The sequence below is a fragment of the Schistocerca gregaria genome, chromosome 7 (genome assembly GCF_023897955.1).
Source record: "Schistocerca gregaria isolate iqSchGreg1 chromosome 7, iqSchGreg1.2, whole genome shotgun sequence".
In the NCBI taxonomy this organism is placed as follows: Eukaryota; Metazoa; Arthropoda; class Insecta; order Orthoptera; family Acrididae; genus Schistocerca; species Schistocerca gregaria.
In genome coordinates, this window is record NC_064926.1 from 58,225,357 (window position 1) to 58,242,078 (window position 16,722).

Consider the following 16,722-nt stretch of genomic DNA (forward strand, 5'->3'; position numbering starts at 1 on the left):
AGTTTGAGGAACAAATACAAGGCAGAAATTAGGTTAAGCAAGTGCAAGGCAAATGATGATTATATTAACAAGTCCCAAAATAAATGGAAAGCAGCCTGGACTGTTATCAAGACTCATCTGGGTAGAAATAAAGATGTTAACAAAAATAATTCATGTGATGCTTGTATCACACTGGATGATTTCAACACCTTCTTCATTAATGCTGCCAGTATTGAATAACAGTGCTGCAAATGAACATATCTGTAAATGTGACAACAACCATATCTCAAATAATAGAAATTCATTAAAAATAAAGATTCCAAGACTTACCAAGCGGGAAAGCGCCGGCAGACAGGCACATGAACAAAACACACAAACACACACACAGAATTACAAGCTTTCGCAACTGGCAGTTGCTTCGTCAGGAAGGAAGGAAGGAGAGGGAAAAATGAAAGGGTGTGGGTTTTAAGGGAGAGGGTAAGGAGTCATTCCAATCCCGGGAGCGGAAAGACTTCCCTTAGGGGAAAAAAAGGACAGGTGTACACTCGCACACACACACACACACATATCCATCCGCACATGGTATGTGCGGATGGATATGTGTGTGTGTGTGTGTGCGAGTGTACACCTGTCCTTTTTTTCCCCTAAGGGAAGTCTTTCCGCTCCCGGGATTGGAATGACTCCTTACCCTCTCCCTTAAAACCCACACCCTTTCATTTTTCCCTCTCCTTCCTTCCTTCCTGACGAAGCAACTGCCAGTTGCGAAAGCTTGTAATTCTGTGTGTGTGTTTGTGTGTTTTGTTCATGTGCCTGTCTGCCGGCGCTTTCCCGCTTGGTAAGTCTTGGAATCTTTTTTTAATATATTTTTCCCATGTGGAAGTTTCTTTCTGTTTTATTTACATCGTCAATAATAGAAATTCATTTCTACAAAATTTTGAGGATATGGTTCTTGTGTTTAAATGGAAAGAAGTGAAAGTAACAGATATTAAAACTGCAATAGCAAAATTAAGGTACTCAAAATCAGAAGACATTTATGGTCTCTACAATTTTGTAATAAAAAAAAATAGCAGATGTAATAGCACATCCACTCTGTTCTCTTATCAACTGGATGTTTGTCAGTGGCTGTTTCTCTTCATCGTTAAAAATGGCAGTCATTACTCCACTGCACAAGAAAGGTGACAAGTCTTGTCCTAATAGTTACCGTCCAATCTCCCTTGTACCCATCATATCAAAAGTAGTGGAATATTGCATACAGCTCCAAATCAGTCAACATCTGTCTGTGCATAATATTCTTAGTGACTCTCAGTATGGCTTCAGGTCCGGCCTGTCAATGGCAAAAGCAGTTGAAGATGTTGTTTCATGTATATTGTCATCATTCGAATCAGGATTATCAGTTAATGTCACTCTTGTGGTCCTCAGCAAGGCATTTGACTCTGTCAGTCACAGGATACTACTAGAAAAACTGCCCTGCTATGGTATTAGAGGCTCAGAATTATCTCTGATCAGATCCTATCCGAGCGACAGGAAACAAATTGTGCATTTTAACAATATGAGGTCAATTGTCTTGGATATCATGCAGGATGTACCACAAGGCTCTGTGTTTGGATCTTTACTTTTTATAATATATGTAAATGACTTGCCCAGCACCATGTGATGTAAATCCACACTCTATGCAGATGATACAACTTTTGTTACAGCAGGGAAAGATTTTGTAAAATTAAACGAGGAAAGTGAGGCTCATCTCAGAGCAGCCATCAAGTGGTTCCAACTCAGTGACTTACATATAAATCATGATAAAACTGTAAATATTCTCTTCAGCCTGTGTTTTAAGAGTGATAAAATTGATCTTGTCTCAGCTAAACTACTTGGGATCCATCTTGACTCAAAATTAACATGGAAGAGTCATACTGATTATATTTCTACAAAGTAAACTAAGGTCATGTGTTCGTGGTAAGTTATTACTCAATGCATACTACGCCTTTTTCCACACCCATTTAACATATGCCACTTCGTTGTTGGGAAACTCGCCTGGAGCAAAACAAGTTTTCATTTGGCAAAAGAAGGCAGTCAGATGCATCCATGGAGTCAGAAATAACGAGTCTTGTTGACCATATTTCAAAAATTTAAAAATACTAACAGTTGCAGCCCTCTTTATACTAAGTTGTCTGATACACACAAAAGAAAACCAACACAGTCACAAACTATGACAATCTATCTGTCACCATGACACACATATAAACAGCAAATTGACATGCCACTTGCTAGACTAAAGAAAATTCAAGATAGTTACAGGTACATGGGAGTAAAACTATTTAACATGTTGCCAATAGAGGCACATAATGTGTCACTGAATGAGTTTAAAAGTGTCACAAAGAAATGGCTCAGAGAAAAAGCTTTTTATACAATAGAAGAGTTTATAATGTGCACTAAAGATGATCTTAAGTACCGGTACTAATATAGTTTCACTTAGATTAAACTTATACATGTAAATATAATGCAAATACCTTGTGCAGCATCAAGGACAAATTTTTGTATCTTATTAGACAATAATGATCTACAATAAATTACACCATTTCTGTTAGTTATGTAAACTGTATATGTACACAAATGATGACATCAATTAAATTTTTAATGCCTAAAGATGGACAATAAAATAAATTAAAAAATAAAAATAAATAGAATATCAACAATATGGTCAGAGTGACTTGAGATAGCAGTTATATGTGCATTAGGTTTGCCTTCTTGTATAAATATGTGTGCATTTTCCTTTCTTCACGGAAGACAGCTTTGGTCAAAATCTAAGTGTGTAACAGTCTTTTCATTAGGCCTGGTTGTAGCAAAACATGTCATCCTTACAGTGAGTAGCAATCTATTCTTTTCATAATATTGTTAACAAAATAAATACTTTTACATTAATTCTTTCTGCATTTATTGCTGCCCTTAGTGTTCTAACCCATGCCACTATGTTTACAACCAACGAACTTCCCATTGGCTGACTCTCTCCAAAAATGGTGACCATATCTTGGGGCACCACACATAACTAACTTGGAAATGTCATATTTGTTAAAGAAAACACATAATGTTTTTTAGATGATTTTCTCATAGTTATTGGCATATAATACCTCCTTCGTAATATGCAGGATACTAATTAAGAAACATTCAAAAATTTCAGAAGTGGCAAACTAAAATATTATTGTTTTTACAGACATAGCAGCTTCACATTTTAGCAGTGCGACACTGACTGACAGAGAAGTAACTAATGTTCACAATTTCACTAGTAGAGTGCATAGTGTGAACTAAACTGAACTGAAAATTACATAATGAGACACAGAGGCCTGACACTACATGATATTATTCTAATGGCGGAGCATGAACTGAAAATCACATGATGTTTATGTTTTCTGTCACAAGCACTGACTTTGTAACTCTACTTTATGATAGCTGGTGTGAACTGCAGATTCTTTGTGTGCTACACCTTTTTACAGGTGCACATAATATGGAAGATTTGAATTTGATAAAGTATAAGCTTATTACATGTTAGTTAATAGTATAAAAGAGTGGAAAATTAAAAGAGGCAAAGACACAATATACAGTGATATAAGTTTTTTAACTGATAGGTGTATAATTAGTAAGTGCCAAGTAAAGAGCAGTATTACCAAAAAATGAAATGGATGACAATTCAATATTGAACTAGGAATGGTGGAACTGGAATGAGGAATGAGTGATACGTTAAAAAGAACAAGACAAACTAAAGTAGATGGTAAATGACTTTTCTTTGGAAGTCGGTCCTCAGTTCTCCTGTTCGCTTTAGTGAACCATTCATTTTGACATATTCATTCACAAAAGACGTACCTCTAGGCTGAGTGTGTGTGTGTGTGTGTGTGTGTGTGTCATAAAGTGACTGCAACCTTCCTTCTTTCTCTCAATGAGCTGAAAATGAAGGAAGAAGCAGCGAGACAATGGAGTACAAAACCAAGAGACTGTAATTATGTGCAACGAGAATCTCCTATTATTCAAGACAGCAACAGGATAAAAAACACACACACACACACAAACACACACACACACCCACACAGAGAGAGAGAGAGAGAGAGAATTTAAGTTAGTCAGTCACTGGGGGTTGCTATTGTTGCTTACCAATATCTGCAATAATGATGGTACACTAGATGAATTCACTTACGATTAATTTTTATTTTCATTGTCCATCTTTCTTTTGTCCTCAGTCAAAGCAAAATCATTTTGATTTTTTATGTGCATTTGTTCTAAAATACAAAAAAGTGCAACATATATTAGTAATGAATTCTCCATACCATTACAAAATGCATGCCTTCCTTCTCAACAACATTTGTATCTTATTTTATTTTTATGAGAATATTGAATAAAATATTTAGGAAGCTGAGATAAACTTCCACATATTACCTACTTTGTAAAGGACATTCTTCAATGAAATATAGTTCATGTTATTAATGACCAATATGTTTCCTTTCAAGCATTTGCGCATATGTAGAGCATACCAAGATCCCTCTTAGTAATAACATATATAGAATAAGAGTAATAAAAATTATTTGTTATTGTTGGATACATATGCTATAACTCTTGATTCAGATCACGTTTTGGAAGGTTCTTTTAATTGATAGGATTTTCAAGATACAGTATGCATTTATTAGTAAACAGGATTGGTTTCTGTGATCAAAGGACTGACTGCATAATCCTTTTTTTCTTTCTTTCTCTCAATAAGCTGAAAGCCAAGGAAGAAGCAGCAAGACGACCAGGTGCAAAACCAAGAGACTGTGATCATGTGCAACCAGAATCTCCTATAATTCAAGACAGCAATAAGATAAAAGTAATACAGCCTCCTCCAAAGAAGAAACATCCTGCCCCCATCCAGGTACCACAATTAACATTTTCATTTAAATCTAAGTACTCATGAAATTCATACCAACCTTTCTTTGTACCATTCTTTAAAAGTATTTTGATATTTGGTTGTATAACAAAAATAGTGATGGTAAATTGCAGTATGAATAAGATTAATTGTTTATACTAAGAGAAGTGGGCTTGTGAGATGTATGAGTTTTCATATTTTGAATATTTCTGTGATATAAAATTGTTGTAGACTACATGAATGCTCTTGCTTTGATAAGGAATTTATAGAACTGGCTTTGCATACTACAACTACAGTAACAAATTTATTACAGTCCTTATCCACACTATAAACTGCTATTATTGCCCATTTATGATGGGTTCATTTTTCAAAACATCTCTATGATAATTAGCTTCTAGAATTACGTTTGGTAGCAGTCTTATGTATCAACAGTGGAAAAAAGGAATATGCACTTATGTAGAGCTACATATAAATTGCAAGTACAAAAATAACCATAACATTAGAATTTGGGGGTCACAAAATCGTGATGATGTGAACTTGAAAGAGACTCAATGAAAACTAGATATGTTTTGTGTCATTTCTGTTCGCACAGTTTCTGGGACTTTCAGTTTTGTAGATGAAACTGTGACAGGGATGTCATACCTGTACATGCTGAAAAACTGTTGCTTTGCCAACTTCATGAAGATTCCAGTGATTTAGTTTGTATGCAGGACAGTGTGTTGCCTCATTTCCAACTTGAGGTGTGACATTATCTTACTGTATCTGGGAACATAAAACTTTGAACCTTTCTCTAGTCAGTGACATGTGCAATGTGTTTCTGTGTTTCATAGCTTGTCCATAATAAACAATTGAAATTTGTTTTTTCTTTTTGACTGACTTTTATCATAATATTGTCATGCACATTGCTGCATCTCTTTTCATTTTATTGGGAAAACAACTCAAAAATATTTAGATGTTTTCCAAGGAAGCACAATATGAAGCCATTGTGTTCACTGCTAGACTCATGATTGTAGCTGCTAGATACGTGAATGCACTTCACAACTTCTAGAACCAGCTATGTACTTTGCACACTATTATGTATAACATGCTCATGTGCTGAGATAATGAGATCTGTTATCATGGAAAGCAGGTTATTATGCACTGTACATCAATGTGTAAGCATATTTTTTTCCAGCTAAAACATCAATAACAGGACAAAATCTACTGTCCTCATGATATTCAAATGAAGAGACCTGAACTGATAGAAGAATAGATATAATCTACAAGTGTCATGGGGTCATCAACAAAGCTATTATCCACATAACACAGATACATACAGGTTAGATTTCTGCAGACATGTATGGTTACTCCTTGAAATATTCCATAAATAGGTTGGGTGATGTGTGAGAGAGAAAGGTTTCCACATAAATAAATGCCAATAAGGCTTTTCTAAAAATTGAATGACAAGTATATTGTTGTTTATACATGTGAATCAAATTAGTCAGGCCCTCGCCAAGCTATGTACCAGTCGTCTGTGGAAAATCTGACTGATGTACAATGTTAAAAAGAAACCCATCAGTGAAGCTTCAAGCATGCCATCTTGATGAATGAATAATTAATCAACAATCCTTCAGATGATCCATAAATTCCATCAAATTGTGTGAATCATATTCATATTCACAAAAAAGAGTTATTTGCAAGAAAAGAGTCTTCTTCCAGCTGACCTAATTCTGATGAGTTTCATTGTGGAGTCTCTGTTGATTGTGGACATCTGATGCATTATAGCCCTTCAGCAGGTTTTCCTGGCTATCTAATAACATCTTGGGTTGTCTGGCATTCTGCTGGATATCATCATCATACTTGCATGATATTTTGGTAACATAGCTCACAACCTTCATCAGGTGTGACCTGAGACTGCTCCTCGAGTGGATCTGATCCAATATTTATGTCTGTGGCCTTCCTCCTCCCCTGGTGGTTGCAGGCATGTGCTGTGGTCTTCTGGAACATTGCCATTCCATTTTCCATCTGCTGCAGTTCTGGGTATTCCCTCTGTGGTCTGCGCCCACAATGCGTTCCATCTTCTGTCTGTTACATTTGGAATTCTGTCCGAGGTACCAGGCATACCCCTGCTGTCTTTTCCTACTCACTGTGATATGCTGGAGTGTTTCCATTCTGTTTTCAGTCCGTTGTGGTTCCGGATGTTCCCTGTGCAGACAGCACCAATCGGACTCACTCCTGGACATTTCACCTTTGGTGCGCTATGCCTGACACTCCATCTAGTGATCGTTTTATTTATCCATGCCTTCCATTCTTCTTTTTGTGGAGTGCTGCAGCTGTCCCCATTGCTCCTTGAACAGTTACAGAGCAGGATCCCAGGCTCTACTTAGTTCTACTTACCTAATGTTGTAGTTGATGAGATAGTCAGTCTCTTTTATCTCAGATAATAGCTCTTGCCACCCTGCACAAAAGAAGGGGTACTTAAGACATTAGTCCACACAACACATGCTCTGTAAGACTAAGAGAGTCTACCGACAGAAACAGAGCATCTTAAATCTCTGTTCTGCAAAAGTGGATACATGACCAAACAAATTGAGATGGCACTCCAACCAGCCACTACACCACAGGTTCCAGAAGCAGAGCAAGATAAAGCAAAGAAGGTGATGTATCTGCCCTATGCTGGTTCTATTTCTGCCAGAATCAGTATGATCCTCTGGAAACACAATATTAAGTGTGTTTTCTGTCCATCTATCAAGATTGGGGAGTGTTAAAGATGACCTTGCGTACAGAAACCAGGGATTTATAATATATCTTGTCAATGTGGCATGTCCTACATTGGCCAGATGACAAGAACAGTTGATATGATGTGCAAAGAAAGTCAGAGGCACACCCAATTAAGACAGAAGATGAAGTCACCCATTGCTGAATAGTGTCTAGAACTAGGTCATGCCATGAATTATGATGAAACCAAGAGTATAGCACAAACACCCAGACTTTGGGACAATGTTATAAGGGAACCAGTTGGGATGAAAGTAACTGACAATCTCATGAACCATGACATGGGGTACCAGCTAAGTCAAGCCTGGTATCCTGCTCTGGAATTGTTAAAGAAACAATGAGGACAACTGCAGCACTCCACCAATAGAAGAACGGAAGGCATGGATATAGAAAATAATCACCAGACAGAGTCCCAGGCACAGTGAACCAAACATCGAAGATGGAACATCCAGGAGTGGGTCCAATGGACGCAGACCACGAACGGAACATCCAGAATCACACCAGACTGAAAATGGTATGGCAATGTTCCAGCAGATCACATTGACTGAGAGTGGCCTGCAGGTGGGTGCCTGGTACTTCATACAAAATTCCAAATGCACAAGACCGAAGGTGGAACACCCAGGAGCGATTCTGGTGGGTGTGCACACAAGGTGGATCACCCAGGAACGGTTCTGGTGGGTGTGGACCACAGAGCGAACACCCAGAACTGCATCAGATGGAAAATGGAATGGCAACATTCCAGAAACCGCAGTGAGTGCGCACATAATATCTGCAATCACCGGTGGAGGGGATAGGCAACAGACATAAATACTAGACCAGGTCCACTCGAGGATCAGTCTCAGATTACACCTGATGGAGATTGCAAGCTGCATTACTGAAATATCGTGCAAGTATGATGGTGATATCGAGCACCACACCCGACAACCCAAGATATTATTTGATGCAGTTTTTACAACTTTCCGTAATAAAACACATGTGCAAAATGTTTTGTTCAATGACCATCTTTCATTTAGACTGGCCACTTAGGTTTCAGAGCCCAATGTGTGTTGTAATCACAAGGCCATTTTATGTTTTTGCCATGTGATTGATTGATGGTTTGCTTACAGGTGCTTGTTCCATTTTATGCACCATGTTTTGATGATTAACCTAGCCATCTTCTACAGCTGCTGTATGATTTGCTGTTATTTGTACTTGCTGCCTGGACTCCAACTAGACTATAAACTATTATTAGGTTCATGCTGCTATTTATGGCTGAGTTTGGTAGGTGCCCCTATTTTTCAAATCCCATTGTGAGTTTTATTGTACTGTTGGTAGAGTTTAAATGTTCTAGGAACTATTAAAGTTTTTCTGCCCCATGTGGCAACACCACAAACTTGTCATCCACGTACTGAGAGAATGCCATTGGTTTCAACTCGGCTGATCCTGGGGCCTTTGCTTCAAAGTGTTCCATGTATTGGTTCCGCATGACAGGTGATAATATACTATTCGTCATCTATCAATGTTGCCATATAAGCCCCACCATATTAGAAGAGCCAAAGGCCATGATGTACCAAAGCGATGACATGAAATAAAGCATATCTCACTTTGTTCTTTCCTCACAGAGAAAATTTTGGGAGAGGCAACCAGTTGTGTTGTGGATGGCCACATGGACAGAAAAGGGGTGAACCCTTTCTCAGCAGCTTGCATAAACAGAACACAGTGAGAGTGTAGTGCTGAAGCCAGTTTTCCATTGCCTGCCTTCACCTCCATGTATATTCTTACACCGATCAAGCAAGCAGCTTGTCATTGGCAAGAATGCTCGATGATCGCCTGAACTGAGTTAGCATTTTGACAAGGTACCCTCGGCACAAAACCAGGAGCTGCTTTCAGCTGTGGGAAAATGAAGCTCTTTATCCTGCCAGAGCATGTAAAAACTGGTGCAGGGTTTTGGAGGACGTGCACTGTGTGAGAGCTGTCTGTCCCAGTGCCTCTGAATCCAGTGGTTGTGGAGTGCCGAAAGTGAGAAGTGTTCTGTTGTGGTTGGCAGGAGAGCCAACCCGTATAGCTAAAGGAGGCTGAAATGCATGCGTTTTAGCTCACGCAGGCTGGCGTGAGGTCTGGAACATGACAAGGGAATTAGAATTGAGAAAAACGGCGTAGCTGGTGTAACACTTAACTTTAATCCATTAATGAAGAACATTGATCTTGACAGTACATGATTTACAATATCAATAGAAACTGATCATGGTGCCTTGCTAGGTCGTAGCAAATAACATAGCTGAAGGCTATGCTAACTATCGTCTCGGCAAATGAGAGCGTAATTTGTCAGTGAACCATCACTAGCAAAGTCGGCTGTACAACTGGGGCGAGTGCTAGGAAGTCTCTCTAGACCTGCCGTGTGGCGGCGCTCGGTCTGCAACCATTGATAGTGGCAACACGCGGGTCCGATGTATACTACCGGACTACGGCCGATTTAAAGGCTACCACCTAGCAAGTGTGGTATCTGGTGGTGACACCACATTTCTCCCCCGCAAATCGGCGTACAGTTGTTGCATAAGGCTTCCGTCCGCCTGGAGAGGACCGCATGTTGACGTATGCGATGGGGTGGGGAGCCTAACAACAGGCGAGGCTGTGCCACCCGCACCCTGCCATTCGGACTGCGGGGAGCTAGGAAACGCCTGAAAACCTGCTCGAGGGTGCACGCCAACATGCAGTGTATGCGCCTGTAGAGAGACAGGAGGGACCGAAGGGTAGACCTCCATCGGGCCGGGGCACCCAACGGGCGAAGACGACATACGGTCCGGAGCGGGCAAGAGTTCCATGTCAGAGGACAACTGGTCACAGGAAGCGATCGTGCGATCCATCTTTGTGGTGCGCAAGTACAGCACCGATCCCAAAATCCGATGCATCCACCATCAACAAAAGGGGCTTCTGGGGATCGAATGGCGTAAGGCAAGTATTGGAAAGCAATGCCGATTTCAGCTGGCGAAAGGCGCGTTCGCCTTCCGTCGTCCAGACGAACGGAACATCTTTACGGCGTAAGCAATAAAGTGGAGCTGAAATGGAAGAGGCATGCGGAATATATCGATGGTAATAGTTAATTTTTCCCAGTAAACTGTGTAGCTGCTTCAAATTCTGCGGCGACGGCAAATCTTGTATGGCACGAAGGTGCGTGGGACTGGGATGTATGCCTTGGGCATTGAGTACATGTCCCAAGTATGGTAAGTCCCGAGCAAAAAACACACATTTGTCCTTTCGCAAGCGAAGACCATTTTGTCGCAAGACCTGAAATAATGTTCTGAGATTGGCCAAATGTTCTTTTTTCGTCTTTCCGGAGATCACAATATCGGTTGCAAGACCTGAAATAATGTTCTGAGATTGAGATTGGCCAAATGTTATTCTTCTGTCTTTCCGGAGATCACAATATCGTCCAGATAATTTGCTGCAGTAGGGACCGAAGCAAAAACAGTTTGTAGATATTGCTGAAACAATGCAGGGGCGGATGCACACCCGAATGGCAGTCGTTTGAATCAATACAAACCAAGATGTGTGTTAACCACCAAAACGCGCTGGGATTCTTTGTCCATTGGTATTTGCAAGTACGCATCTGCTAGGTCCAACTTCGAAAAATATTTACCCGGGCACAGTTTGTCAAAAAGATCTTCCGGGCGGGGTAAAGGAAAATTTGCAATCACTAGTTGTGGATTCACTGTTGCCTTGAAGTCAACACAAAGTCTCAACTTTCTAGAAGGTTTTGGCAAAATTCCTAAGGGTGATGCCCAGAGAGAAGCCTGCACGTTCAATTACACCTCATGATAACAAATCGTGTAATGTTTTTGTGACCTTATCACGCAATGCGTGGGGAACATTGCGCGCTCGTAAAAATTTAGGTTGCGCATTTACTTTCAGTTCCAAATGTGCTTTATAGTTCTTAGCTTAGCTGAGGCCCGGTGCAAAAATGTCTGCAAATTCTTCACATAGACGAGAAACACTGTCCGAAGGCACAGTCTAGTTCACTGGTAGGACCTGATTTGCTATAGACAAGTTAAACAACTGAAATAAATTGAAACCAAACAAGTTCACTGCAGAAGAAGAAACGAAGGACGTAAAATGACACAAGTTTTTTTTGTCCTTTGTATGTTGCAAGAAGGCTGCACTGTCGTAACACAGGGATCTATTGTCCTGAATAGCTAGTTAATTGAACATTTGTGGCACGCAACGGACGTGTTCCCAGCAGTTTGTAAGTGTCTTGATTGATCAGTGAAACTGAAGCTCCTGTATCAAGCTGGAATGGTATCACTTTGCCATTAATGTCCAAGTCCACAAAAAGTTTATTGTCCTGCCGATGACAAGAGCGACTGTCTCGTGCATCGTGAACTGACACTGGTACATAATCACTTGCGACTTGACGGGAGTTCCGGCTATGTCGACGCACACCATTTTTGGGACGAACACAGTCACTATTAGCGAGAGTGGCACTGGGCGGAGTGGAATGAACTACATTAATTTCCATGGGCGAACTTTCGCGAACCTGAGTATCCTTGGTTCGATTCCGATTCCAGCACGAAGCAAAGGAACTGGAACGGTTTTGAGCTTCCGATCTGAGCTTTATCTGGCAAACACTCTGAACATGTCCTTTTTTATTACAATAAAAGCAAATAGCCTGGCGTGATGGGCATTTCTCACGCGAATGTTTAGTAGCACACCACGGGCTTGATTTGATCACTGCATGTGCTTGCCAGATTGACACACGTGGCTGAGAGCCTGGCGGCAGTGTCACTGCCGGGCGCGAGGGCTGTTTACTGCTCCGTGCAGCTCGCCCGGTGGGCCGGTGAACCTGACACACTGCTGGCAAAGTTTCAAATGAGTCCTGTGCAAAGTCAAGTGTGTCCTGCTGATCCAATATGTCCATCACTTGTTTAAGGGAGGGATTTACTAGTTTCCCTTATACGAACATCAGAAACGTTCTGTGCAATTGCATCACGGACCATAGTATCTGAATAAGGGAGTCCACATTGACACTCAAATGCACAATCCCTAGTAAGGCCTTGCAAGGTTGCAACCCACTCCCGATTAGTCCAAACCTGCCGTAAATTTTGTACGAAAGAAGGTATACCTTTTTGCAACTACATTGACTGATTCTTTGAAATATGCATCTAATGCAGACAAAATTTCTTCGTAGGACAGAGTTTGACTATCACACGGTACGTCTGAACCCCGACGGAGGAAAGGAGAATAGGCTGCCGCTCGTTACCTTGAATTCTGTAGGCGGCGAGATGGAATCCAAATTGGCGTGACCACTCTGTCCAGCTTTCCAGTGCAGCATCAAAAGGTCAAAAAGTGGATGCAACAGCGTATTGTGGCTGCGTTAGCGGTGAAGCGGCTGCTGCCGCATCATTTTGCATTGCACGTTGACCCTGGACGAGCTGTCCGAGGGCATCCAGTAAGGCCTGCGTCTGCTGATTCGGTAAGCGATAAAACTTGGACAGTACACCTGGAGATTGTGGCGAAGCCATTACACAAGTAAATCAGAGCGATTTAGATAAGAATACTATTACTGTCGTCGCCAATGTTGTGGTTGGCAGGAGAGCCAACCCGTATAACTAAAGGAGGCTGAAATGCACGCGTTTTAGCTCATGCAGGCTGGCATGAGGTCTGGAACATGACAAGGGAATTAGAATTGAGAAAAACGACGTAGCTGGTGTAGTACTTAACTTTAATCCATTAATGAAGAACGTCGCTCTTGACGGTACATGATTTACAATATCAATAGAAACTGATCATGGCGCCTTGCTAGGTCGTAGCAAATAATGTAGCTGAAGGCTATGCTAACTATCGTCTCGGCAAATGAGAGCGTAATTTGTCAGTGAACCATCGCTAGCAAAGTCGGCTGTACAACTGGGGCGAGTGCTAGGAAGTCTCTCTAGGCTTTCCGTGTGGCGGTGCTCGGTCTCCAACCACTGATAGTGGCAACACACGGGTCCGACGTATACTACCAGACCGCGGCCGATTTAAAGGCTACCACCTAGCAAGTGTGGTGTCTGGCGGTGACACCACATGTTCCATCACCCCTATACACAGAGTTCAGCCTTTCATTTCATAGATTCTCCTGCTTGTCATTGTTGTCAATGATGAATGTGTTTCCTCACCGAGAAATGACCCTAAAGGGCCCTGAATAGGTGTTGAGAGTGGGAGCCAGATGGAATTGTCTTTGAGCCACACAAATTAACAGCTTTGCAACTTCTTGTGGATGAAAACTTTCCATTTGCCATACCTCAACAGACTGAGCAGCCTGAGAATTCCCATGCATCAACTCAGAGGTTGTACAAAATTTGTAGAAACTGCTGATAACTGTGATGACAGTGATATAGGCGTGATGAGGTCATTGGTCACCCGTAGCTTCCCCCCATACAGCATCTGTGTGGGGAACAGTGTATATCTTGTTTCATTGCCTTGCATAAATGCAGCAGTGCTAGTGTCAAGACATGAGACCATTATATAGTGCATGTAAAGTTTAAGTAGGTAGTAAATCATAGTCTGAAGAGTTAGGTGCCTAGTAAGTGGATAAAGGATGTAAAAGGAGAGTGTTTCTGCTAAGTAGAGCAGATAAGCAGTTATTAACATCTCACTTAGACATTGCATTGGCATCACTTAGTCCCAGTAAGATGGATGTAGGAGAATTGTGTGCAAAGTTTAAGCAGGTTGTAAATCATGGTCTATGTGCCTAGTAAGTGGGGAAAGGATGGAAAAGACCCATGATGGCTTAATAACGAAATTTGGTGGATGCTGAGGAAGCAGAAGCTGTTGCACTCTAGGTTCAAAATGGGATGCAAAAATGATGACAAGCAAAGATTAGTAGAGGTTCGTGCATCTTTGAAAAGATCTATGCACAAATCATATAACAACTACCACTGTTACACCTTAGTATCAGATTTTACAGAGAACCCAAGAAACTTATGGTCAAATGTAAAATTGCTAAGCAGGTTTAAGGCTTCCATCCAGTCTCTTGTTGATCAGTCTGGTGTGGCAATCAAAGATAGCAAAACAAAAGGTGAAGTACTAAGTTTCACATTCAAGAAATCGTTCACACAAGAGAACCATACAAACATACCATCATTTGACCATTAGACAGAGTACTGTATAGACGATATAGAAATAACCATACCTGGTGTAGAGAAACAACTGAAAGATTTGAAAACAAATTAATCTGAAAACAAATGAATCACCAGGTCCAGATGGAATCTCAGTTGGGTTTTACAAAAAGGACTTTATTATATTGGCCTCTTATCTCCCTTGCATTTATGATGAATCTCTCACCCAGCTTAAAGTCCAAACTGACTGTAAAAAAGCACAGATGAGTCCGGTATATAAGAAAGGTAAAAGAATGGACATGCAAAATTATAGACCAATATCCTTAATTTCTGTTTGTGGCAGAATCCTTGAACATATTCTCAGTTTGAATATAATAAACTGGTTTTAGAAAGCATTGCTTGTCCGAAACTCAGTTTGCACTTTTCTTACATGATGTACTGAGAACCATGGATGAAGGACAACAGGTAGATCCCATATTTCTGGATATCCAGAAAGCATTTGACATGGTGTCCCATTGCAGCCTATTAATGAAGCTACAAGCATATGGAATACCTGCATGGATATGGGAGTGGCTTGAAGACTTGTTAAATAATAGAACCCAGTATGTTGTCCTCAGTGGTGAGTGTTCATAAGAGACAAGGGTATCATCAGGAGTGGCCCAGGAAAGTGTGATAAGACCACGCTTCTTCTCTATATACATAAATGATTTGGCTGACAGGGTGCACAGTGATCTGTGGTTGTTTGTTGATGATCCGTGGTGTATGGTAAGTTGTCAAAGTCGAGTGACTGTAGGAAGATACAAGATGACTTAGACAAAATTTATAGTTGGTGTGATGAGTGGCAGGTAGTCCTAAATGTGGAAAAATGTAAGTTAATGTGGATGAGTAGGAAGAACGAACCTTTAATGAATGAGATTTTCACTCTGCAGCGGAGTGTGCGCTGATATGAAACTTCCTGGCAGATTAAAACTGTGTGCCCGACCGAGACTCGAACTCGGGACCTTTGCCTTTCGCGGGCAAGTGCTCTACCATCTGAGCTACTGAAGCACGACTCAGGCCCAGTACTCACAGCTTTACTTCTGCCAGTACCTCGTCTCCCACCTTCCAAACTTTACAGAAGCTCTTCTGCGAACCTTGCAGAACTAGCACTCCTGAAAGAAAGGATATTGCGGAGACATGGCTTAGCCACAGCCTGGGGGATGTTTCCAGAATGAGATTTTCACTCTGCAGCAGAGTGTGCGCTGATATGAAACTTCCTGGCAGATTAAAACTGTGCCCGACCAAGACTCGAACTCGGGACCTTTGCTTTTCGCGTGCAAGTGCTCTACCATCTGAGATACCGAAGCACGACTCACGCCCGGTACTCACAGCTTTACTTCTGCCAGTACCTCGTCTCCCACCAAGCGTACAGGCAGTCATTTTTCCTTCACTCTATTTGTGAGTGAAACAAGAGAGGAAATGACAAGTAGTTGTACAGGGTGCCCTCCGTCATGCACCTATTGCTGACTTGCAGATTGTCTAGGTAGATGTAGATGTAGATGCAGATCTTAAAGCCACCTTCAAAGTGCAATGTATTCACTCTAGCATCTCATTGGTAGCAGGATGGTAGCTAGTTGTGCAAACGTGCAGGCTGCCACAAAGCTGAAGCAATTCTTCAAGCAACTTCCCTTCAAACTGTTGTCTTTGTGCTTGTCTGTGATATGCCAAAGCATGCAAACCATGGCCACAGTATCACCCTGGTCACTGATTCAGCAGAAATATTGGGAATAGGTGCCACTTCTGGCCACATCGTGGAACAGTCAACCATTGTTAACATATAGATTTAAGCAATGGTCCTACAGTGTCTTCATGAATGTGGGTAAATTTGCTGTTGGCAGATAGCAGTCACCTGTCACAAACATATGCCTGGCTACTTTGCTGCATTAACAACTCCTGCATGTATGTGCCTAGGGGTAACAACCTCTTTGTATGCCTGACCAAGCTGCTTTCATACCTACCAGCTTGGCAGGGACTCTGATACCACAATGAGTGAGGTTG

General features: G+C 41.2%; 1 protein-coding gene across 1 annotated transcript in view; it reads left to right on the forward strand.

The window, feature by feature from the left end:
* Nucleotides 1-16,722, forward strand: part of LOC126282225 (tubulin polyglutamylase ttll6-like) — a 395,080-nt gene that overhangs the window by 261,775 nt on the left and 116,583 nt on the right. The window contains exon 12 of the mRNA XM_049981790.1: nt 4,718-4,867. Within this exon, the coding sequence (XP_049837747.1) occupies nt 4,718-4,867 (150 nt within the window). The remainder of the gene's footprint in view (nt 1-4,717; nt 4,868-16,722) is intronic.